General features: G+C 42.9%; 1 protein-coding gene and 1 long non-coding RNA gene across 21 annotated transcripts in view; one reads left to right on the top strand and one right to left on the bottom strand.

The window, feature by feature from the left end:
- Positions 1–6,672: 6,672 nt before the first annotated feature.
- On the bottom strand, positions 6,673–10,701 carry LOC145428439 (uncharacterized). Its single transcript, XR_013908730.1, has 2 exons — positions 7,569–10,701; positions 6,673–7,065 (listed from the first exon to the last, which is right to left on the bottom strand). It is a non-coding gene; the product is annotated as an uncharacterized LOC145428439 (long non-coding RNA).
- The window catches only part of LOC113021481 (NACHT, LRR and PYD domains-containing protein 12-like), a 225,297-nt gene continuing 208,356 nt past the window's right edge, over positions 6,769–23,709 (top strand). For 3 of the 20 annotated variants that reach the window (XM_080300608.1, XM_080300607.1, XM_080300604.1), the window contains exons 1-3: positions 19,083–20,028; positions 20,141–20,290; positions 20,397–20,510. In XM_080300608.1, the coding sequence (XP_080156734.1) occupies positions 19,877–20,028; positions 20,141–20,290; positions 20,397–20,510 (416 nt within the window). In that variant the 5' untranslated portion in view covers positions 19,083–19,876. Of the gene's footprint in view, positions 6,942–7,020; positions 7,163–11,461; positions 11,598–14,740; positions 14,843–19,076; positions 20,029–20,140; positions 20,291–20,396; positions 20,511–23,709 lie in introns of those variants that run through there. The other 17 variants (XM_080300606.1, XM_080300602.1, XM_080300617.1 and 14 more) reach the window with 13 other exon arrangements.

The raw sequence follows: 23,709 nt of genomic DNA, 5'->3' as shown, positions 1-23,709 counted from the left end.
ACACCGCCATGACGGGAACCAGCAGGGGGATTAAAAAATCCACTTTATGCCCTTTTGCAGCAGCATCTCATGAATCTGTTCCTGATTCCATCCTTCCACTGCCTCTTTCAACTCACGTTCGCCACCCACAAAGTTCACAGAGCACACTTCTTCCAGTGTAACCTCCTGGTCCAGTATTATGTCATTTCCTCTGGGAATATTCCTGTCCTGTTGCTGTCGGTTGCCACCAAACATGAACCCAAAATCACCAAAGAAACTGGAGAAGATCTTGCTGTGAGAGCTGTGGTGACCCTCTTTTAGCCTGTACTCTCCATACATGTCATACTGTTTCCTTTTCTCCTTATCTGAGAGGACCTCATAGGCTGCCCCCAAGTCTGCGAACTTGTCCAGGGCTTGCGGGTCGTCTTGGTTTCTGTCGGGGTGTAACTGCAAAGCCAGCTTTCTGTAGGCCTTCTTGATGTCCCTGATTGATGCACTCTTGTATTCATTTGCATCAACAGCATTAACTAAATTGGCCATTTTAATCTCTGGATCATTTACAGAGAGCTTTCCAAAATCAAGGTTCACTGGCCAATTAATTTCTGGTTCAGTAAGAAACTTTGGCCCTGACAACCAGGAATCATCCTTGACAAACTTCCGTTTAAGGCTCACAGCTCGCTGTTCTACAGCCTTCCTATTATTTGACATTTTTACCCGATTGCACCTAAAAGGTAAACCAATGGTGTAATGACCATCAACCATCTTAACAGAGTCCATCACTGACTTCATAAGCTGCTGATCTTCTCTAGACAAAGCAAACTGCTCATCCTGAATACATTCTGGAAAATCAGCCTTCATTTGACCTTCCCACAGCTCATCCAATCTTGACACGGAAATCCTATTGACACTCACATCAAAAATGTCAGTCTTACGATCTTCTCTGAGAGTCACCGTCCAACCCAGCATAGTTTTTACCGCATAGGGACCTCCATCCTGACTTCTAACAACCTCCCATGGCTCTAAAGCCTTGGGCACATTGGTCCCGATCAACAGGTCTACCCCGGAATTTATCTCCAGTATCTTAATATGGCGCAAATGTGGCCATCTACTGAGATGCCATCTACATACTCAGCAGGCATATACTGACAGCTTCTGACCATTTCTCTTGGATGGCCTCTAGTGTATTGCTCGAGAAAATATAAACAATCCTTAGCACTGTGAGCTTGACTCTCCACCATGTGCTCAAAAGCTCTCATAAATGTTTGATATTGCAAAGGATCACCATCAAATAACTGAATGTCACGACTTGGTAGCAAAAACAGAGACTGCTGCTCAGCTAATAAAGTTGTAATTTCATTTTGTTTCTTCAAAACTGTGACTAGATGATCATAACCCTCACTACCTTGCACTGTATGTGTAAGAGGTTTCGATTGTGCGTGAGACTGCGACATCATCCGAGTAGTCGAAACTGCACCTGGAAATACTTGATATAACTTCGTCTCTGACTGTTCCAACGAAACGACCTTGGGCTGAGAAATATTTTTAACCTTGGGCCTTACATCCAATACCTGCGCTTGATGATCACTTGCATCAACACCCTGATATGGTCGCTCTGGTAACACAGGTTTGAACGTCGGAGCATTGGGATTTAAAAACGACTAAACTCCCCTGCTCTCGTTCTAAATTTAAGTTAAGATGGCGCCGGTGAGGTCGGCTGCTGTCACGACTGCTCCGACCACTTTTTCTTTGTCTTTGTTTTTTAAGTTAGTTTTCAGCGTTTCTAAATCGGCAAAATCATCACCATTGGGTACATTAGGTATGACAGTGACACTCTTGTTTCTATTGGTATACAATGTACTCACAATTCGAAGTTTTTAACTCCGGATCCGAGCTGGCCGAGTGAGATCTCGAGGGAGAACAAAGGGAAGCGGCGGCGGCCTAGAGGGGCTGCAATCGGGACTGCAATCTCCTCTGCTTCACCGAGACATGGCTGAACCCAGCGGTGCCGGACCACGCCATCCAGCCGGCCGAGTTCTTCTCGGTTCACCGCATGGACAGGACACGGGACTCGGGGAAGTCAAGGGGAGGCGGCGTGTGTTTAATGGTGAACAACAACTGGTGCAACAGTGCGAACGTTGTTCCTCTCACACGCTCCTGCACACCAAATCTGGAACTACTGTCCATCATGTGTCGTCCTTTTTATCTACCTCGGGAATTTACATCGGTCATTGTAAGTGCCGTTTATATTCCACCACAAGCGGACACGGTCACCGCCTTATGCGAGCTGCATGAGGCACTCACACAGCACCAGACACAACACCGGGACGCTGCGCTTATTGTGACGGGGGACTTTAATAGCGCCAACCTCAAACGCGCAGCGCCGAACTTTTATCAACACATCACCTGCCCCACCAGGGGTGAAAGGACACTGGACCACTGCTACACTACGGTCAAGGACGGCTACAAGGCACAATCCCGCCCCCCGTTTGGCAAATCTGATCACGCCGCCATCTTCCTCATGCCAAAATACAAACAAAGGCTGAAACAGGAAGTTCCGGTTCAGAGGAAGGTCGCGCGCTGGACGGATCAATCGGTGGCCGCGTTACAGGACGCACTCGATGACGCAGACTGGGGCATGTTCAGAAACAGCTCCGACGATGACGTCAACGTGTTTACGGAAGCGGTTGTGGGATTCATCGGGAAACTAGCGGATGATACCGTGGAGACAAAGACTATCACAACGTTTCCCAACCAGAAGCCGTGGGTGGATAAAACCATCCGCGACGCTCTGAGATCCCGCACCGCTGCCTACAACACGGGACTCATGACGGGGGACATGGACCCGTACAAAGCCGCGTCATATAACGTGCGGAGGGCGGTGAAAGAGGCGAAGCAGCGCTACGGGAGGAAACTAGAGTCACAACTCCAACAGAGTGACTCTAGGAGCCTGTGGCGGGGACTAAGGACAATAACGGACTATAAAGCACCAACAACCGGTATGACGAACGCGGCCGTGACTTTGGCAGACGAGCTGAACACTTTCTATGCTCGCTTCAAGGCTGCAGCTAAGGTCTCCAACAATGCTAGTGTTAGCGGCGCTAACGGCTGCAGACAGGAAGATACTGCCAGCACCGGAAACGTGCTCGTCATCTCCGAGCATGAAGTAAGGAGAGCCTTCAAGAGAGTGAACACCAGGAAAGCAGCAGGACCAGACGGCATCCCAGGTCGTATCCTAAGAGACTGCGCATACCAGCTAGCTCCTGTGTTCACTGAGATATTCAACATCTCTTTATCTCAGTTGGTGATCCCCACATGCTTCAAAGAGTCCATCATTGTTCCTGTCCCGAAGAAACCCCACCCTGTTTCTCTCAATGACTATCGCCCTGTAGCCCTCACCTCAGTAGTGATGAAGTGCTTTGAACGCCTGGTCAGAGACTTCATCATTTCTTCACTACCAGACACACTGGACCCACTACAGTTCGCTTACCGTCCAAATCGTTCCACAGACGATGCCATCTCTCATCTCCTCCACACATCACTCACTCACTTGGACACTAGAAGGGGGAATTATGTTAAAATGCTCTTCATAGACTACAGCTCTGCATTTAACACCATAATTCCCTCCACACTCACCACCAAGCTGGAGCATCTGGGACTCAGCTCATCTATGTGTCAGTGGATCTCCAACTTCCTAACTGGCAGACCACAGGCAGTAAGGATGGGCGGACATGTCTCAGCCTCCACCACTCTCAGCACTGGAGCCCCCCAGGGGTGTGTTCTGAGCCCCCTGCTGTACTCTTTGTACACATATGACTGTGTGGCCACTACCAGCTCCACCACCATCATCAAGTTTGCTGACGACACCGTCGTGGTGGGCCTGATCTCTGATAACAACGAGACGGCCTACCTGAAGGAGATTAGGAATCTGGAGAACTGGTGCCAGAGGAACAACCTCCTTCTAAACGTCAGTAAGACAAAGGAGCTGATAGTGGACTTCAGCACTAAGCAGGAGAGGAACTACCAGACCCCCGTCATCAACGAGTGCCCAGTGGAGAGAGTGGACAGCTTCAAATACCTCGGAGTTCACATCACGCAGGACCTGTCATGGTCCTGTCACATCAACACCGTGGTGAAAAAGGCCCGACAGCGTCTCTACCACCTCAGACGCTTGAGAGACTTCCAACTGCCCTCCAAGGTGCTCAGGAACTTTTACTCCTGCACCATAGAGAGCATCCTGGCGGGAAACATCTTAACCTGGTTCGGGAACAGCACCATGCAGGACAGACGAGCTCTACAGAGGGTTGTGCGGTCAGCTGAGCGCACCATCCGCTCCGAGCTCCCTGACCTGCACTCAATCTACAGCAGGCGGTGCTGGACCAAGGCCAGGAAGATCGTGAAGGACCTCAGCCATCCCAACAACAGACTGTTCTCTCTGCTGAGGTCAGGAAAGCGATTCCGCTCCCTGAAGACCAACACAGAGAGACTGAGGAGGAGCTTCTTCCCGCAGGCGATACGGTCTCTCAATCACACCACCACACAGTACTGACCCACACATACAGTTCTTACACACACACTGGACTTTCTGGACTTTGGTTTTGCACAACACTGGTCACTATATTCTTCATTTCCAGTTAATACTTGTACAGCTGCTGTTATTGTGTATATATTTATTTATATTTAGATTTCTTCATACATTCTTATATAGTTCTTGTTAGATTTGTATTGTTGATTGTCATTTATGCTTAGAAATATTTACTTATATATGCTTAGAGTTTTGTAATTAGTTGTAGATTGGTAGAGGTTTTGATCCTTGATAGTCTGCAAACTTTGTGTGTATTAGACAGCACTTTGGGAGCATGAGAGGTCATACCGTGTCTTATTGTTTTATGGTAGGATTAACGTAGCTACGTCTGTTCTAGTCTAGGTGCTCTTTGTTTAGATGAACTGCAGGACTTCCTCACCGTGTTATCTAGGATGAACCATCTAGGGTGAGGGGGAGGCTACCCTCTTCCTGACCAAGGATGTTTGACCCTTTGATCAGCAGTCCCCACACACACACACACACACACACACACACAGGCAAGGTACTCTTTGTTTGTATGTAGACGTCGTATGTTAATGAACCTATGCATATTCATGTAACCTCAATAAAAGGACAGTGTATGGGAGAACGGACGAGACCAACTGGAGTCAAGCGGTTGTCCGGTTCTCTCCCGTGCACGAGTAACATGAAGAACTTTGCCTATTTGTGTCTTGCTTAGCAGTGTAATTATATTGTCTTAACGTTCCAGCGAATAGGTTTATGCTACAAACCTAACAGTTCTATATTGTGTATTGTGTATTTTGTTGTACAGTTATTTTATTTTCAACTTTAATTTATATATTTTATCTTATTCTTCCCAGTTAAATTTACCCTTCATTCTAATTTGTGTTGTACAGTTATTTCATTTTTAACCTTAATTTATATTTTATTCCTTCCTAGTTAAATTTACCCTTTTTAATTTTTCATATTTATTTCCTATCTTATTCATAGCCTTTCCTTTTTTGTTTTCTTTAGGTCACGAGCAGTTGTCCAAGCATTTCACTACATATCGTACTGTGTATGACTGTGTACGTGACAAATAAAATTTGAATTTGAATTTAAATAAGAATTCATTCCATCAGATTTAACATTAGCAGCACTTGAGACTCGGGACATTTCAGAAGTTTTTAAAACATTCACCTTTGCTGCTGAGGCTGCTATTTCAGTTTCTAAGTCAAGCAGCTCCTTTCTTTTCTTAAGCTGTATTTCTTGTTCTTCCAAAGCATGCTTTTCTTTCAACAACCTCTGTCGAACAAGAAGGGCAGCCATGTCAGCTTCTGCCATTATGCGTGCTGACAAGGCAGATTAAACTATTGAGCCACTGAGTTTGCTTTTCCTACAACTTCTGCTTACAACATTAGAGATGCTATCACTTGGATTAACATCATCTATCGTAGTGTGCCGTTCTGTTTGAAGCCTTTCAATCTGATTCTCCAAAGCCTTAGCAGTAGGTTTCGGCTGTCTTTTCTTTCCATCCACATCACCACATTGTATTAATTGGTGTGTCTCCATTTTTTTCAAAACATTACAAAATCCAAACGCTGAACTGCACCTATGCCACACAGCCTCATTCCAACACATCAACTTGATGACATTCCCTTCAATAAACCTTGGACACACACAATTAACAGGAGCAATATCCCCCACTATCTGCCTATTAAACCTAACTAACTCAACCTAGTCTTCCGTACATACTAGCGGTGGGTATTTATGTACCTCCATACCGTCAGATGTGAGGAAGACAAACTGTCTTAAACACAAACTGCGGCGGTACTCCCAAGCCAATGGCTTCAGCTGCCTGATGCACAATAACTAGAAAGAAAATCAGTACAAGGCCTTGTGCAGCTGTACTGCTAAAACCTAACAGGGGAATAAGACTCCTGAAAGAAATCTGTATTGTGTAGCCAAAGGCTTAATCTAACAGCGTGTCGACAAAGGCAACAGCAAACTATAAAACTCTCACCAATAAAACTCATCTATATATAAATAAGACAATAAAACCTACAAAATTTTCTGTTGAAAATTTGTTGCGGCTCCTCCAACCTATGGTCGCGGCAGGCTAAACATGAGGACACCGATGACGCACAGCAATGAACACATAAAATACACTGTAACATTTGCTCCTTTTATTCCACATGCAACTGTCCAATATACAAATCAGCACATGGGATTAACTATTAAACAAATGCACTCTGTGTGGCTTCACGTGTTCTGTTGATGTTTACATGATCGAAATGACTTGAACACAAACAAACAAACAAAGAGGAAGACCACACCGGAAGGAAAAAACTACAAGTCCCAGCATCCTCTGTGTTTAGGGCGGAGCAGTGAAAGTGAAAGCCTTCAGAGTAGCAGGAGGAGGAAGGTGGAGCTGAGGCCGGTCAGTGTTAACATGAATATGTTTCTTCTTATGACATAAAATAATTCCACGCTGTTCGTGTCTGTGGGTGAAGCGTGAGGCCGGTCGGCTCCTCTCAGCACTTTCTGTCCACTCCGTTGATTTCCTGTAAGTAGAGAGGAAGTGAAGCGAAGTGCGCAGTTTAGCTGAGCCTCCGTTTAGTGTGAGAGAGCAGGAGGAGAGTGAGAGCTGTGCTGAGGCAGGTGAGTGTAAACACCGCTCTGACATTACTGTGTCTCTGTGGCGGGAGCAACAGGCTCCGTCAGTGGAGGCAAAAATAATCAGACTTTGGTTTTTCAAAGGAAACAACTTTATGTCGGAAGTTCCCGCACGCTCATTGGATAACGGTGTGTCAATCGCAAGTTATTAGCCAATGAGCGTGCGGATTCACAGAAAGACCCGCCTTTATCACGGGACTTTAAAAACAACAATGGCGACAGAAACTCTGTGAGTGGAGTTCAGGGTGACGTTATGAAACTGTGACGTTTGAGCCACTTCCTGTTCTCAGTCCCAGCGTCCTGATCACCGAGGTTTCTGTTGCTCTGATATCTGATATTGATTATATCGGTAAACAGGCTGTAGCATAAACATCAGGTCTGTTCTTCCTACCTCGCTTACTACATCCAAGACCAAATCATCGCGCTAACTTTGAGCTCGCTATCCCGGTTCTCCGAACACACCTGTTGTTGACGATCAGTACAGCTGGATGAAGTCATGTGAGATCACTGGGTGTCGTAAAAGGGGCTACGCATCGATAGTAGAAACATTGATCGGCAACCCTCTGATTGGTCGGCGAAAATGTCGAAGGAGCGCGCTCGGTATTTTTCGGCAGCAGAGCAAGAACTCTTGAGTGAGGGATTTCAGGAGTTTCAGAGTTTAATTAAAACGCAAGGGAACACTGCAAAGGCTGCAAAAGCAAGGAGAGAGGGCTGGCAGGAAGTTGCTGACAAATTAAACTCGTAAGTAATTTAATAATAACAATAATAATAATAATAATAATAATAATAATAATAATAATGGATTGGATTTATATAGCGCTTTTCAAGGCACCCAAAGCGCTTTACAATAGCACTATTCATTCACTCTCACATTCACACACTGGTGGAGGCAGCTACGGTTGTAGCCACAGCTGCCCTGGGGCAGACTGACAGAAGCCAGGCTGCCATATCGCGCCATCGGCCCCTCTGGCCAACACCAGTAGGCGGTAGGGTAGATTTATCATATCACACCATATTATCCAATATTATATTACATTATATTATATTATAATATGTTATATTATATCCCCTTTCACATTAGAGCCACAACAGGACCCACTAGAACATGGGAACAAGTAAAAGTGAAATATAAGAATATTCTATAGAATGGTAATATTTATCACTTATATTGCTTTTAGTCTCTTGGAAAGAGACCCTGAAATAATCTGTTTGTTTGTTCATAACAGCAACCAAGAAAAGGGCAGAGCAAAAAAAGACAGGTGGTGGTCCTGCACCCCCTCGTCAACAAGTTGGTTACGTAAATAATACCCTCACGGGAAAATCGATATCTCTCAATGAGCACACTGTCGCGCTGAGCTAAAGGATCCTGTCTGTCCCGCAATATACGCTGGATTCTGAGGACTCTCCTTATCAATCTTGCACCTTCCACAATGGGTTGCTCGCGTATACGGACAGGACATGGCTGCGACAGGCTTCCCAAATCCACCTTCGCTTTTATAGCCGTGGTCTCTCATCTTGATTACACGAAGTAATTTACAATTACTACTCTGAAATATGGATTACATCTGTAATAATCACATACATGTAATAGAATGTTAATAGTACATTTCCCTTTTTTAGGAAATGACCTGTATGTATCTGTGTGACATCAATAACAGGATCAGGTGCTGCATTATCTTTAGTTACATTGATGTTATTTATTTATGGTGAAACAGTGGTAAAATATCGCTGTTGCTTTCGTATACATGAAGCGGACATACCTGAGTGGCCGCGATCTAATCCTGTTTACATAAAGTAAACCTGCTCGGGACCTGCTTACGGCTCTGTTGCTATGGCAGCAAGTCCCGGATGAGCTTCGGGGAACCGAACGACCCAAGATCACGCGAAATCGTCAGCAATCAAATCCAGCTAACTTACTTAGCGAGGTACGAAGAACGGACCCCGGGGCCCTATTTCAGGAAGCCGGTTTAGAAAACTCAGAGTGAAAAACGATACTCAGGGTTGAGTAACACCGAACTGTCCAACTCGGAATATTCGGTTTCAGAAAGGCTGATAACAAGTAGTTCAGTCAACGCGGAGCTGCTTTAACCCCAAGTTAAACGCGCGCACGAGGATACATAAAGCCCTGATTAGTGGAGCACAGATTAAGCGAGTCACCATGGAGACGGAGGGAAAGAAGGCGCGGTCAATGCATCTTACAGCGCTTGAGGCCGAAATTCTGATGGCAGCATATGCCGATAACATGCAAATTTTGCGGAAAAAAAGTAACACAGCCTCAGCTGCAAAAGAAAGGGAGCATGCATGGCAAAACATAGCCGACAGAGTCAATGCGTGAGTGTTAATTTAAACATTGATCGAGGGATTTCCACCCATTTAACACGTTATTTTATTTTATTATATTTTATTTTTTATTTCATACATTTTATTTTGTGATGTGATGTGAGCGCAGGTGCAACCCAACAGGCCCCAAACGTTCCTGGCAGCAAGTAAAAATGAAATATAAAAATATAGTCCAAACAGGTAAGGTGTAATTGTATTATGAGCCATAGTGCTTGGTCTGTTTGTCCGATGTAAATCAATTGCAGTTAGAGGCTACATTAATTTCCCCTCTGTAAGCACTTATTGAAATTATCTGAGCACATTACAAGTACATATTTGCTTACTCTGTATGCTCAAATGTGACCCGTTATAGCCAACAGAAAAAAAGCGGAGGCCCGAAAAACAGGTGGGGGTCCTCCACCACCACCACTCACAGAGGCTGAGCAGTTGGCTTCCACATTTGTGATAATGTTGGCAGCATCACATATGATCTTCACAGTGCAGAGAACACAAATTAGCATCCATTACTATAATGAAATAATTTGTTAGTTTGAAATGCTACAGGGAACTATGTACCTGTACATTAATGCTGTGGAAAGACTTCCTGTTCACATAGTCTCCTTCATTTACTGAAGGAGCAATGATTGGAATGTGAGTGCCATCTATACAGCCAATCACGCCTGGGAACCGTGAGAATAAATGTAAAATTTAAGTAGTAGTTCAAGTATCACCACATCATGAATTAAGTTTTGTTCATCCTGATACCTGCAATTTTGTGGCATCCCTCTTTGATAAATCTTGTGGGTCTATGACCGGGGAACACCACAAACGAGTACAGGAGACGTTTCAGTGCAACTGTAACATTCCTGACTGCCCGACAGACGGTAGCCTTGGAAACGTGCTCAGCGTCATCAATATTATACAGAAAGCTCCCGTTTGCAAAAAACCGAAGTGCAATACAAATAATATGTACAGAACTGAGAGGATGTCCGCGATGTGTCACATGAGCAATATATGGCCTGAGGATGTTATTCAAATAAATTATAGATTGTGCTGAAAAACGGTAACGTTCACACAGGAAATCATCAGGAAATGATAAAATGTCCAAACGCGCTCTAATCACTCTCTCCCGGCGGAGAGCTCTGCGGAGGATTTGGGCTTCAACATCTACTGGCTCTTCAAGGAAGGGGCACGCCATGTCTGACACTTCCTACAGTCAGGTTTCTGACAAAGAGGCGGAGACAGTCAGGGTTAGTTGAAGTAAACCTGCTAGGGGGCAGGTTAGCTTCACGGAGTGTGTCGTCATAGTAACTCACTCAGTATTAATCTAAACTCGCTTTGTGAAACCGAAAACCCAGAGTTTTCGTTAACTCAGGGTATACTTACTCAGAGTTTGCACTAAACCAGCTTCTTGAAACAGGGCCCTGGTCTGTTCTGAAAACTGGCTTTATTTTTTCAAAGTAAGGGAATATCTGTGGTGTGATACCGCGGGCTCATGGGCTAAGGACTTGGATTGACAAGTCAAGCGCAGATGATTGTGTTGTTTCTTATAAAGGCTTGTGTGTGTGTGTCTTCCTATGTGTGTCCTTGTGTCAGTGGAATTGAATCAGTGTGTTAGAGAAAGTGCTCCTCTGCTGTGCCGTCATCGTGTGGATGCTTCTTTTAAAGTTGGAACTCATGTTTTTATGATCTGCTTCATTTCATTGAACCTTTATTTCTAACCATGAAGTCCCTTTGAGGTTACAGCCTCCTGGTTAGGTTTAGGCTGTTATTGTGCTTCAGGCTGAAACATGAGGAGTAAGGAGTGGGGCTGGTTAGCCCTCATGACCCTCACCATAACACATACGTCACAGGACAGTGTTTACCACAGAAACTCCATGAAATGATCAATGAGAACTTTAGAAACCCGTCAGTGTGATGCTTCCAGTACAACAGCACCTCTGAGTGTGTGTGTTTGCCTCTCAGACTAACTCCACCCTGACATCAAGAAGATGGAGGAAGAGGATGGAGCAGGATCTGCAGCATCCAGCTGTGTGTCTGTGAGGAGTGACTGGTCCAAAGCAACACCTCCATCGTTCAGGAATGAACCTGCAGCAACAATGTAAGAGAGCTGCTGACTCATTTATTCAGTGTAAATAATGATTTTTGATGCAATGGAGAAGAAAAATGACAAAAACAGTTTTAAAAATAAGGATTAAAATATTACAAACTATGTTTTTGAGTTTCCTGATGTAGTACAAAAATATATGAACATAACTGTATATAGGGCAGATATTTTACGGTTCTTTTAGGCAGCACCAAAAAACAAAAAGACTATTTTTAAGCTGTCTGAGGTAGTGAGTCAACATGTCACACTGGGTCAAAGGTCAGGGAGTAAAAGTGTGTTTTAAAGGAGGTTTAAAAGCAGCGAGTGAAGGAGCCTGTCGAGGTAAATCGTTCCATAACTGATCAAATTGAGTTGGTGGACCTCTGTGTGAAATCAAGCATCTGGTCCACAGAGAGGATAACCCTCACATGGGCTGTACAACATTATATAGTGAGACAAAAACAGAGATTATCGTAGCCATGGCTCTCTCGCATGGACGTGGCAGTCTTGCTGTCTGCTGCGAATCCTCCCCGTACCTCCGTGACCTCGTCTGGTATCTGCTCCCTCCTCTGTAAGAGACAGTAAAGGAAAACACGTCTCTGCCTAGTCTTGAAAATCTCATCTTATCATCCATTGTTCTTCTAGGCCCTCTTCTTCTTGTGGCCTCAGCTAACTGCTAATATTTAAATGGCTAACAATAACATGTGTGCCAGCCAGGTTAACATTTGTGATGAACTATGATTAATTAACTGATGTTGAAACTGGAGCTTTACTGACCTCTGAAATTCCTCCTAAAGTGTTATTCAGTGTTGTGACAGTCAGCTGCTTCAGCTGCTGCTGGGATGGGCTGTGGCAAAGAGAGCAGAGAAAAACTCTGATTTTCTCTGCTGATGGTTTCTGGTGTTTGGGTCTGTTTTTCTGTATTTATGCAGATAAAGTGTAAACTCAGATGAATTATACCATCAAATTTTAAAGGAAAATATCAGAATGAGCAAGTTGGGATTAGTATCTTGCCCAAGGATATTTGACACGCAGACTGGAGGAGCCTGGGATCGAACCATCAACCGTCCGATCAGTAGGTGACCAGCTCTACCTCCTGAGCTACAGCCACTCTGATTCATCAGATTTGAGGTGTTACCTCCTTTGACAGTATCACAGTATCAGCTTGAAGCACTTGTTGCTGCTGAGTTTGCATCTTTTGCTGTGAAGTACAGCCAGACTTTGACCGCTTCGCCTTGGGCATTTTTAATCTGTAGCTCTGCTCTAAAAGAACGTACGTACCTGGACCCGCCTACTATCCTCGGAAACGTAAAATGATTGGCTAGAATCCAAAGTGTATGACATCTCAGGAAAAAAAGCACTGAAATGTGCGCTGCTTTTCGGTCTGGTTACTACCGTTTATGTCAGAACTGGTGCCATAATGGCACCGGATACCGGTACCCATCCCCAGTTAGGAGGCAATGGTAGAGAAGGAAAGACAGGAGAGTGGAGGTGATGTATCTAAATGCATCTGAACAAAGCAGAAGTGCACACCAAACTCAACGGATAGTCAAATGTAGAATCACAGAACAGAACTGCAGGCTGAGTTTGGATGTTTGACTTTGTCTTTCACTCCTCTCTGTGGCTCACACACACAGTGACGTCAGACACATTCACACTCACTGTTTCATCTGCTTTGTGCACAAACTCATTACTTTCTTCCTTCAATGATCTACATACTACGTGCTGCCCACTGAATACTTTGCAATGTATTTCATCTCGTTCACACACAAAATAGGCACCAGTGAGAGCTCTGGCCTCCTTACATATTGGTGGAGAAACCAAACGCTCAATGCCCTCAGCGGCGGAGGAAAAGCCTCCTTTCAGTGGAGAAACCATCCTTAACCCTCCTTGAAAACTGGCGAAGAAACCAGACCTCCTTATGTATGTGTGTGTATATGCATGTGCTTGAATGTGTGTGTGTATTTGTGTTTGGAGGTGCGTTTGTGTGACATCCTGCTCACCAAAAGGGTAATAAAAGCAGGAAGCTTATTAACCAAGAAAACAGAACCTTCAGATAGGATGTCCCCATAATAAAATGTGAACTATGATTCACATTGGGGATGTCCCCCACCAGCAGACTGGTTGCGGAGGAAACAAAGGAATGTCTTTGATCCTGCTGCTTGAACTAAGACTTACAAATTTAAGTAACAGTGACAACATTTAACAGTTTGACTCCAACAGCTGCCAGCTGGAATTGAAATGTAATTTAAATGAAGGATTGAAGGTTACTGGGTTTTTTGAATGTAGAGATCACATGAACGTATATGAATTGTATGATATGTCTCTTCTATTGTTCTATTATCGTACTCTGTTGTTGATTGTGATTGGTTTTATTTCTTTCTTCAGTGGTTGTAGTGTTTTAATATTTAGTCATTTTTTCCATTATTGTAATTGTGTATAAAGTTTAATTTGAATGAAAGTTACACTCAAATGCTTTCAGTGTTGCTGTGTTGAGTGTTTCAGGCTACCCTTGATTTAGTAGTTCGATGTTTTTAAACTGTTTCATTTATAAGGCTCATTAAAAGCCATTTGAACAGAACATTTTTGTATTTATAACGAAAAGTTTTAGAATTATTTTTGTGGTCAAAAAAGGAGGAGAAACAAACGGAGGGTGTGTTGTTCAGGAAGTACAGACTGTAGCTCAGCAGGTAGAATTACTAACTGGAAGGTTGGAGGTTTGATCCCTGGCTGCTCCAGTCAGCCACGGTATCCTTGGGCAAGATATGGAACCCCGACTTGCTCTCCGATGCATCCATCATAGTGGCATTGTTAGAAAAAGAAGTGCTTGTGTGAATGAAGCACGCTGTATAAAATGCTTTGACTGCTCATATAGAAAAGCAGCTTATAAGAATTGGTTCATTTTCCAGATAATTCCACTAGTAAGACAACAGACATTTGGGAGGCTTTCTCTGAGAGTAACACTGAAAGTCTTGCTGCTCCTCCACAAAATGAACTCTTCAGTTTAGATTTGATTAAAGACACAGCTCAGCTAAACACAACTCAAACTAATCTACACTATTTTTCTTTATTACGCAGCATTTTTTATAACTATTTCCAGATGTTTCTAAAGATGAAAACAGAATTAAACTCCAGCCTGATCCGTTTCTGAGGTTCCTGACTCTGAACGTCCCTCAAACGCCTCTCTGATCGTCTCCTTCCGTTGCTTTTACTTTGGCTTTCGTGAATGTTGTGGCGCAGTTGATCGTCTCCATGTTAAGGTAATGTTAGCAGTCGGTACTATTTTCCTGGCTAACATCAGCTGTGTGCAGCTTAGTTTCAGCATAAATCTGCTTCGTTTTATGTGAGATCAGAGTCTGGGAATGAGACAGAAACAGTTAGTTGATGATCAGCAGCTCAGAGTCGATGTTACTGTGGATCCACTGACTGATGACTGTAGGCAGCTTCTCCTGCCTCCATCAGTCTGTTATGGAAGCTCGTTTCCGCCACAAAAAAGGATCCATTCTCGAAATTTCGACTTGTAACTCGAAATTTTGAGAAAAGTAGCTCGAAATTTCGAGTTAGTTCTGCCAATCAGTAATCTACGTAGAATGCGCACTCAAAACCGGATCGCAACAAATCTGCACTTTCGAGAGTACGTTTGCTGATATTAACGCCATGTGATTCAGCTAATAACAGAAGGATTTCATCATCTCTGAAGCCACACGGAAAATTATCTGCAATTTGTGCATTTATGACTGGCTGTAATTCTGGTATCTTTAGCTGTAGCATTTGTAGCTGAGGGCTTCAGCTTCCGGGTAACAAGGAAATTACGTCATTCACGTAAATTACTGATTAACAGTTAGTTTTCTCAAAATTCCAAGTTAATAATCAAATCAAATCCATTTATTTATACTGCACTTTTCACAGGATAAAACCACAAAGTGCTTCACAGTAATATAAAACAGAAATACATAAAGTAATCAAACACACAGCACAAATCTAATTAAAAGCTAATCTAAATAAATGAGTCTTAAGCTGCTTTTTAAAAGAATAAATACAGTCAAGTCAAAGTAAAGATGGAGGGAGAGCACTCCACAGCCTGGGGGCCACCGCTCTAAACATCTGTCTCCTCTGGTCTTAAAACGAGTTCGTGGGACTACCAACAGCCTTTGATGAGAAGATCTCAGGCTGCGAGAGGGAGCGTGGGGCTCTAAAAGATCAGAAATGTAAGCAGGGGCATCACAAGTCAAAGCTTTAAAAGTCAGTACCAAGATTTTAAAATGAATTCTGAAGTGTACTGGAAGCCAGTGTAATGAGCGTAACACTGGTGTAACGTGCTCTCTTTTTGGTGTCTTAGTTAAAAGCCTTGCAGCAGCATTCTGGACTAACTGGAGACGCTCAAGATTCCTTTTGCTCAAACACAGAAAAAGGCTGTTACAATAATCTAAGCGAGAAGAAATTAAAGCATGAATAACCATTTCTAACTCAGATTTAGACAGCAAAGTTCGCAGTTTGGAGATGTTTCTTAGCTGAAAAAGGCAGCTCCTAATTAACTGGTGAGCGTGTTGTTGTAGGGACATGGCAGAACCAGAGATCACACCGAGGTACCTGAGGCTCAGCTGAACAGATGAGCCAAGAGAACCAAGATGCTGTTTGATTAGAGATATCTGGTTGTCGGGGGCAATAATTAATGTTTCTGACTTCTCAGAGTTCAACTGTAAGTAGTTGTCACCAAGCCTCTGTTCAATGGAAGCTAAACATTTAATTAAAGAGGACAGTTTATGGACTTCCATCGGCTTAAAAGAGCAATAGAGCTGAATATCATCAGCATAGAAGTGATAAGACACCTCAGGGTACTGCCTAATTATAAGTCCTAGAGGTAACATGCACAAAAGAAATAGAATAGGACCCAGAACTGAACCCTGCGGTACCCCACATGTCAGATCTTTAGAATGTGACATAAACCGATTCGCAAAAACACTAAAAGATATGTTGGAGAGGTGTGACTGAAACTACTTCAAAGCCAGACCAGACACACAGACTACGTCCCGGAGCCTGTTAATCAGGATGGTCAATGGTGTCAAAGGCAGACCAACAAAACCATGACTGAGGATGCTCCGGAGTCAGCTGACATCATAATGTCACTAGAGACTTTAAGTAATGCGGTTTCTGTTGAGTGACTTTTACGGAAACCTGACTGAAATTTGTCATAAATTTCATGTTTTTCTAAAAAAGTGGTAAGCTGATCTGCAACTACTTTTTCCAGAATTTTGATAATAATGGAAGCTTAGAGATAGGCCTATAATTCTTAAGCTGAGTTGGATCCAAACTGCTCTTTTTTAATATCTGCTCAACCACAGCATGCTTACAGAACGTAGGGACCACACCTGTTAAAAGAGAGGCATTGCATATCTCTACAATAGAGTGGCCAATGGCAGAGAGAGCATTTTTAAACAGCCCAGCAGGTAGAATGTCATTTGCACAAGTGGTAATTTTCATTTTATCCAGCAGGAGTGAAAGGTCATGTATGGTCATTGGGTTAAACACTGACAGTAAATGAGGGGGAGGTGGCCCAGAGACACAAACAGATGGTATTGAAGAGCCAATGCTCATACAGACATTATTAACTTTATCCAGAAAGAAATTCAGAAACTCATCACTCTCAGATATGGAGGTCACTGGTACTGGGTGGACCACGGGGGAAACAATAGAGTTTATGGAGTCAAACAGTACCTTGGAATTTCTCTTGCTTGATGATATTAACTGAGAAAAATATCCTGATCTGGCTGTTTTTATGGTTTCATGTAAGGAAACCCAAAGTTCCCTAAGGTGGAGCCTGTGAACTTCGAGTTTGGTTGATTTCCAAAGGCGTTCTACTTTCCTACAGATTCTTTTGACCTTCCTTGTGTCATCATTTATCCATGGATAAGCTCTATTTGAGGCAGCAATCACAGATTTCATAGGTGACACTGAATTTAAAATCTCCAAGCAGGGATTATTAAAACACTGTGTAGCAACATCAGCATCAGTACAGCCATTGATCGCATGAGGGTCCAACAAATTAGAAAACTTCAAAGCAACATCCTGATTTATGAACCGCTTATGGAACATGAGATTAGAAGGTGGTGCGTACAGAGGGAAGACTAAAAGTAACACAGGAATGGTCACTCACTTGTACGTCTTTAACACAGACATTAGTTATGTCTAAGCCAAGAGAAAACACAAGGTCCAAGGTGTGGCCTTTAACATGGGTGGGTCCAGAGACATGCTGAATAAAACTAAAAGAGTCTGTAATAGATAAAAAGTCAGAGGCCATGCTACAGCTAAGATCATCCACGTGGAGGTTGAAATCCCCAATCATTAAGACTTTCTCCAGTTTAATAATGGAAGATAAAAAATCCGTAAAATCTTTAATGAAAACACCAGCGAGGCCGGGAGGGCGGTAAATTAAAACACAATAAAATATATCTGAAGAACCAACCTTAAGAAGTTGTGACTCAAAGGAAGGGAAAAACTCAGAGTCCATAGTCCTGCAAGTGAAATTGTTTCGGTGAACAGCGACCAGACCACCACCACGACGGTCCAAACGCGGAGTCCCAATGAAGCGACAGCCGACCGGGCAGAGCTCATTAAGGTGGATGAATTCATTCTCCCGCTGCCAAGATTCTGTGAGAAACATGAAGTCCAGACTATTACTGCTAAAAAAGTCATTCAGTACAAATGATTTGTTGGCTATGGAACGAGCGTTCAGGAGAGCGATCTGAAGCGGAGGTGACAGGCTGACGTCATCAACAGCTGATTGACGGGGAATTGACAGCAGACACCTGGAAAGAGGACGTAGTCTCCCGGTACCTCTAGCTGTGGAACTGTGGTCTTGTAGAATGATAGGCCAAAGTGAAAACATCCCGCATCTCCAGACAAGACGCCGATCCAGGTAATCGTTCTGTTCGCCCGTGATGAAAAGCCGGCTAGGTGGTAACCGATCGGCCTTATCCGCGTCCTGGAGGGGAACCGGTACCAAATACCGGAGACGTTCTCTACCATGGAGCGGAAGAAATCCCCTCTGTCGGGCGCGTTTCCTTTTAGCCTGGACACCAGACCTACAGCCCCTTCTAGAAGATCTCCTTAACCTTGTTTTTGCTCCTGGGTTATTATTTGGAGCTAAGAACAGGTACCGGTAGTCGGGAGAGGGAGGAGGGCAGACAAATGGCGGAGGGAAAGCCTGGTGGTAGCTCTGCCAGCTGTCAAAAGTTTTTTCCATACATATTTTGATACTCAACAATGTATGTGAACTGTAGATCCGAGTAGCAATTAGACCTTCATGATATATCACAGATGAGATGAGAAGATAAAAAATAATATACTGAAGCAGTCGGCAAAAACACGGAGCAGCAACAGCGGCCAAGCCGAACACAGACGCCATGTTGCAATTCCTTCGAGTTACTGATGCTCGTAGGAATGGGTGTCAGTAACCCTTTTGACTGCTAATAAGTCGAAATTACGAGAAAATAACTCGAAATTTCAAGTTATGGATCCTTTTTTTAGTGATGGAAACGGTCTTCCAGTTTGTGGATGTTCATTACCTGCTGACAGTGAGACAGGGGTGGCCTAAGAGTTGCTTTTCAGAAGTCGCTGCCAACATTTCATCTATAAAATGCATTTCTCTGCTCGTTCGCTATAGTCTGCTGTCGGATTTGTATGCAGGTTATTTTCCTTTTTCAGTTTAACTGGTGATATTCATTCGTGTATTGTAGGTGAATGTGCTGATGCTAGATCATAAATTCCGCAGAGTTAGTAAACTGTCCGTTTTTGTTCAATAATTCCTGTTTCATGTTCAAACCATCAGACAGAAACTCTGCGTTTGTTTTTATGTTCTTCAGCCTGTTGTTCTTGAGGTAATCTGTGATGTGTTTAATGACCTCTGAGGGTCATTTGAAGAGAAACAGAACTTCATCTTTAGAGCATAAGTGGGTTTTTGCCCTCTGTATGCCCGCGGTCAGGCTCTGTTTATTGTAGTATAACACTCATAGGACACGGTGTCCTGCTGCACACACACTGCACACAATGACAGCTGCAGAGTTTGTGTCTGATGTATGAAGTATGAAACACTGTTGGGCTAAAATCTGGTCAGAATGAATCCAGGTGCAGGTGTGTCAGTTTAGGACCACTGGACTAACATCCAATTGAACACAATATAAAGTGTATTCTGTAGTAACATCCTGGTGTTGCAGCAACAGTCAAACTCAAAATCTCAATTTGAACAAAGTTGGTAAAATGCTTCAGAAATTAGTAAAATACTAAAAAGTGTCTTGATGCTCAATCATGCAGTAACTCCCCAAAAAGTTGATTCTGTTCATCTGGATGTTTTCAGCAGCATGGATCAGTGTGAGGACAGAGAGGAGGGAGTGCCTCCCTCTAAAAGCACTCTGTGTGGGGAACATGAGAGCCAGACCAAAGCTCAGAGTTGAGATGACCATCTCTAACTGTCCATGACTCTTCTCCATGTCACAGCTCAGCACTCACATCACTGCTCCATCATTATTCACACTCATACCTCTGTGTGTGTTGTTTTAAAGCCCAGAGCTGTGGGGCGTACCAGGCTCAGCTGGACATAACCCTGAAACTAATCCAGAACCTGGACCTGAACCCAGCTGTGTTTCCTTAAAGAGCAACATGTCAAAGGATATCCGTGTAAACTTTAACAAAAGACTGTTATGTGACAAAGAGTGAGTACATTATTTTTATGAGATTGTTCATCATGTCTTTAATTTAATATTTCCAGTTTTTCCTTTCTGTCTCATGAAGCTGTTACATTTATTGTTTTTCTTTTAGGATCAATAAGAGGCCAGAATCTCCTGGACCTGAACCCAGCTGTGTGTCTCTAAAGAGCAACGACTCGAAGGATATTCCTGTAAACTTTAAAGGATGTTCTTCTGCTGCTGAGAGGTAATGTGTGTCTAGATGTTGTTCCTGACTCTGTATTTTTGAATAAATCCTCATGTTTAATATCAGCTCAGCTCTTTTTCACACACATTTCTTTTTTTTTTTTGGGCTCAGATGGTGTGATTTATTTATTTATTTTTCAATATATTTTTATTGATTTTATAATTGAGCAGTATACAACAATCACCTTCAAAATAACACAATAGAAGGTGGACGGCAAGTCAACAAGGTGGTAATACAGCATACATGAATGTTAAGACAGAGTATATTTCACTTAAGTTTATCCATCAGGCTAATGACTGGTTGCCAAATCTTATAAAACACTCTCTCGGTTAGACAAGGTAAACCTGATTTTCTCCAGATGGAGTACATTTCCAAATTCTCTCAACCACATTTCGAAGGTAGGAGGTTTATCAGACTTCCAGCTTTCTAGCCACAAGTGTAGTCATTGACACAACCTGCGTCTCTGTCTTGTCCCTTGCCCATCCCGGTTCAGACACCCCGAACAATGCTGCAAAGGGGAACATGGGACGTTCCTGCCAATGGCTTTGGTCAGAAAATCAAACAGATGATTCCAAAAAAGCTGTAGTTTTTGGCATTGAAAGAAAAGGTGAGATAAAGTTCCTCGACCACTTGAACACTTAACACAGAGGGCTGAAACGTTCTTATATATTTTTTCCACTTTAGTGGGAGAAAAATGCAACCTATACACAACCTTAAATTGGATCAGACTATGTCTAGCATTTATAGAACTACAATATATATTCTTAATGCACTCTTGCCAGAGATCATCAGTAACATCCACCCCCAGTTCTTCCTGCCACTGCTCCCTAAAAGTATCAGATGAAGGACTGTATATATCCAGTAAGGCCCTGAAAAAGCGAGACACAGCACCTCTAGTGTAGGGCTCAACTGACACGAAGCTGTCAAGCACTGAGTTTCGAGGAATCAAATTGTATTGTGGAATAGATGGTTTGATGAGATCCCATGAGATCCCTCTTCCCTGCCATGTCACAAACGTGATGTCCTCCAGCCCAGGCCTGAAGGCATGATTGTTACATATTGGAGCATCCACATACATTTTAGGAGCCTTTACTGTGCCCAATAGTTGGTTCCAGACCTTAATTGAATTTTGAATCACAGGATTTCTGCCATATAGTGTATTCTTCACTTTTATCGGGCTATTAAGCAGGGCTGGAAGACAAGTTTGTCTACAAGACAGGTGTTCCATCATCAACCATGAAGGTTGTCCTTCCAAATCAGCACCTGGAGTGCACCTTCGCCAAAATGAAAAAATATTTAAGTGTGCTGCCATATAATATAATCTAAAATTTGGGAGTCCAAGGCCACCACAAGTCTTATGTTTAACAAGATGTTTTTTGGAAATTCTAGGAACCTTACCCGAGCACACAAAGGAGGATACAATAGATTCCAGCTTTTTAAAATATGACTGGGGAATGCACACTGGGATTGACTGAAAGATGTACAAAAATCTGGGCAAAACTACCATTTTGATGGCATTAATCCGCCCCACCATGGAAATTGGCAATGTGATCCAAAACTCAATATTCTTCTCCAATTGATTAACTTTTCTATCCCAATTTTGCTTTAAAGTTGTGACACCTTACGTGTGACTGTGATACCGAGACATTCAATCTTATCTAGCGTTATTCTAAATGGAGTATTATGCAGATAAGCCATGTCCACCCCATCCGACAGAGGCATAAGTTCACTTTTCGTCCAATTTATCTTATACCCTGAGAGAGAGCCAAATTCGTTAATAAGCTGCAATAGTGGACTGATCGAGGTCTTTTGATATGAATAAGACTACATCATCAACATAAGCAGAGAACTTATGAGGAACACCCTGATGTATAATCAGTAGTATATCAGAACTTAGCCGTATACGAGCTGCTAAAGGTTCTAGGGCCAGGGCAAAAATAAAAGGAGAAATGGGATCTCCCTGTCGCGTGCCCCTGTGCAATCGAAAATGGTCTGATACATCATTATTAGTCCTTACCGAGGCCATAGGTCCTTTGCACAAAATTCTAATCCAATTGATAAAAGAATCACCAAATCCAAATTTGGATAATACAGTAAACATATACGGCCACTCGACCTGATCAAAAGCTTTTTCAGCATCCAAAGCTATTACCACAGAATCATCTGAACACCTAGCAGGACTATATATGAGATTAAATAATCTACGCAAATTAAAATAAATGTAGCGGTTAGGGATAAACCCTGTTTGATCCGGATGGATAAGTTTAGCAATATGATCTTTAAGGCGGTTTGATAACACTTTTGTTAATATCTTGGTCTCAACAGAAAGGAGAGATATAGGCCGATAGGACGAGACAGACATAGGATCGCGATCTTTTTTAAGAATCAATGAAATTACACCATGATATAATGAACTTCGCAAAGAGCCAGACAATTTTGAATAGTTAAACATACGCAAAATCAGAGGGGCTAGCAATGAGGAGTAAGCTTTATAAAACTCTGCTCCAAAACCATCTGGCCCAGGGGCCTTATTATTTGACATCTGTTGAATAGCTGTCTTAATCTCATCTAATGTGAAGTCCGCCTCCAAATCTGCAACTGCCTCATCGTCTAATTTTGGGAGATCACACTTTTCCAGAAAGTCCTCAATTAATGACTGACTCGCAGAACTCTTAGAGCTATAAAGATCATGATAAAAATCTTCAAAACACTTGTTTATTTCTTGGGGTTTCTAGTGGTCCGCCCATGTTTGTTGTTGATTGATAGTATCGTTTGTGATGCTTGTGTTTTTCTAAGTAATCTTGTAAGTAACCTATGAGGCTTATCACCCAATTCAAAAAATGTTTTGAAAAAACTCAGGGCAATCAAAGTTAGGACCGTATACGTTTACAAAAGTGACGGGTAAGGAGTTCAAGAGACCTGTAAGAATTAGGTACCTTCCCCCTGGACCCACAGTAACTGTGCTTTGACAGAAAGGAATATTCTTCCTGGACAAAATTGCAACCCCTCTTGCTTTAGCTCCAAAATTAGCATTGTATGCCTGACCCAACCAATTAGCACGGAGCACAGATTGAACTTTGCGCTTAGCATGCGTCTCCTGTAAAAAAATTATGTCAGGTTGCAATAGTTAAAGGTGTGCAAGAACTTTAGCCCTTTTTACAGGATTACCCAGGCCTTTCACATTCCAACTGACCAACCT

The sequence above is a fragment of the Astatotilapia calliptera genome, chromosome 4, assembly GCF_964374335.1.
Source record: "Astatotilapia calliptera chromosome 4, fAstCal68.1, whole genome shotgun sequence".
Classification (NCBI taxonomy): domain Eukaryota; kingdom Metazoa; phylum Chordata; class Actinopteri; order Cichliformes; family Cichlidae; genus Astatotilapia; species Astatotilapia calliptera.
Note: the sequence above shows the minus strand (reverse complement) of the source record. Positions and strands in the feature narration are given on the sequence as shown.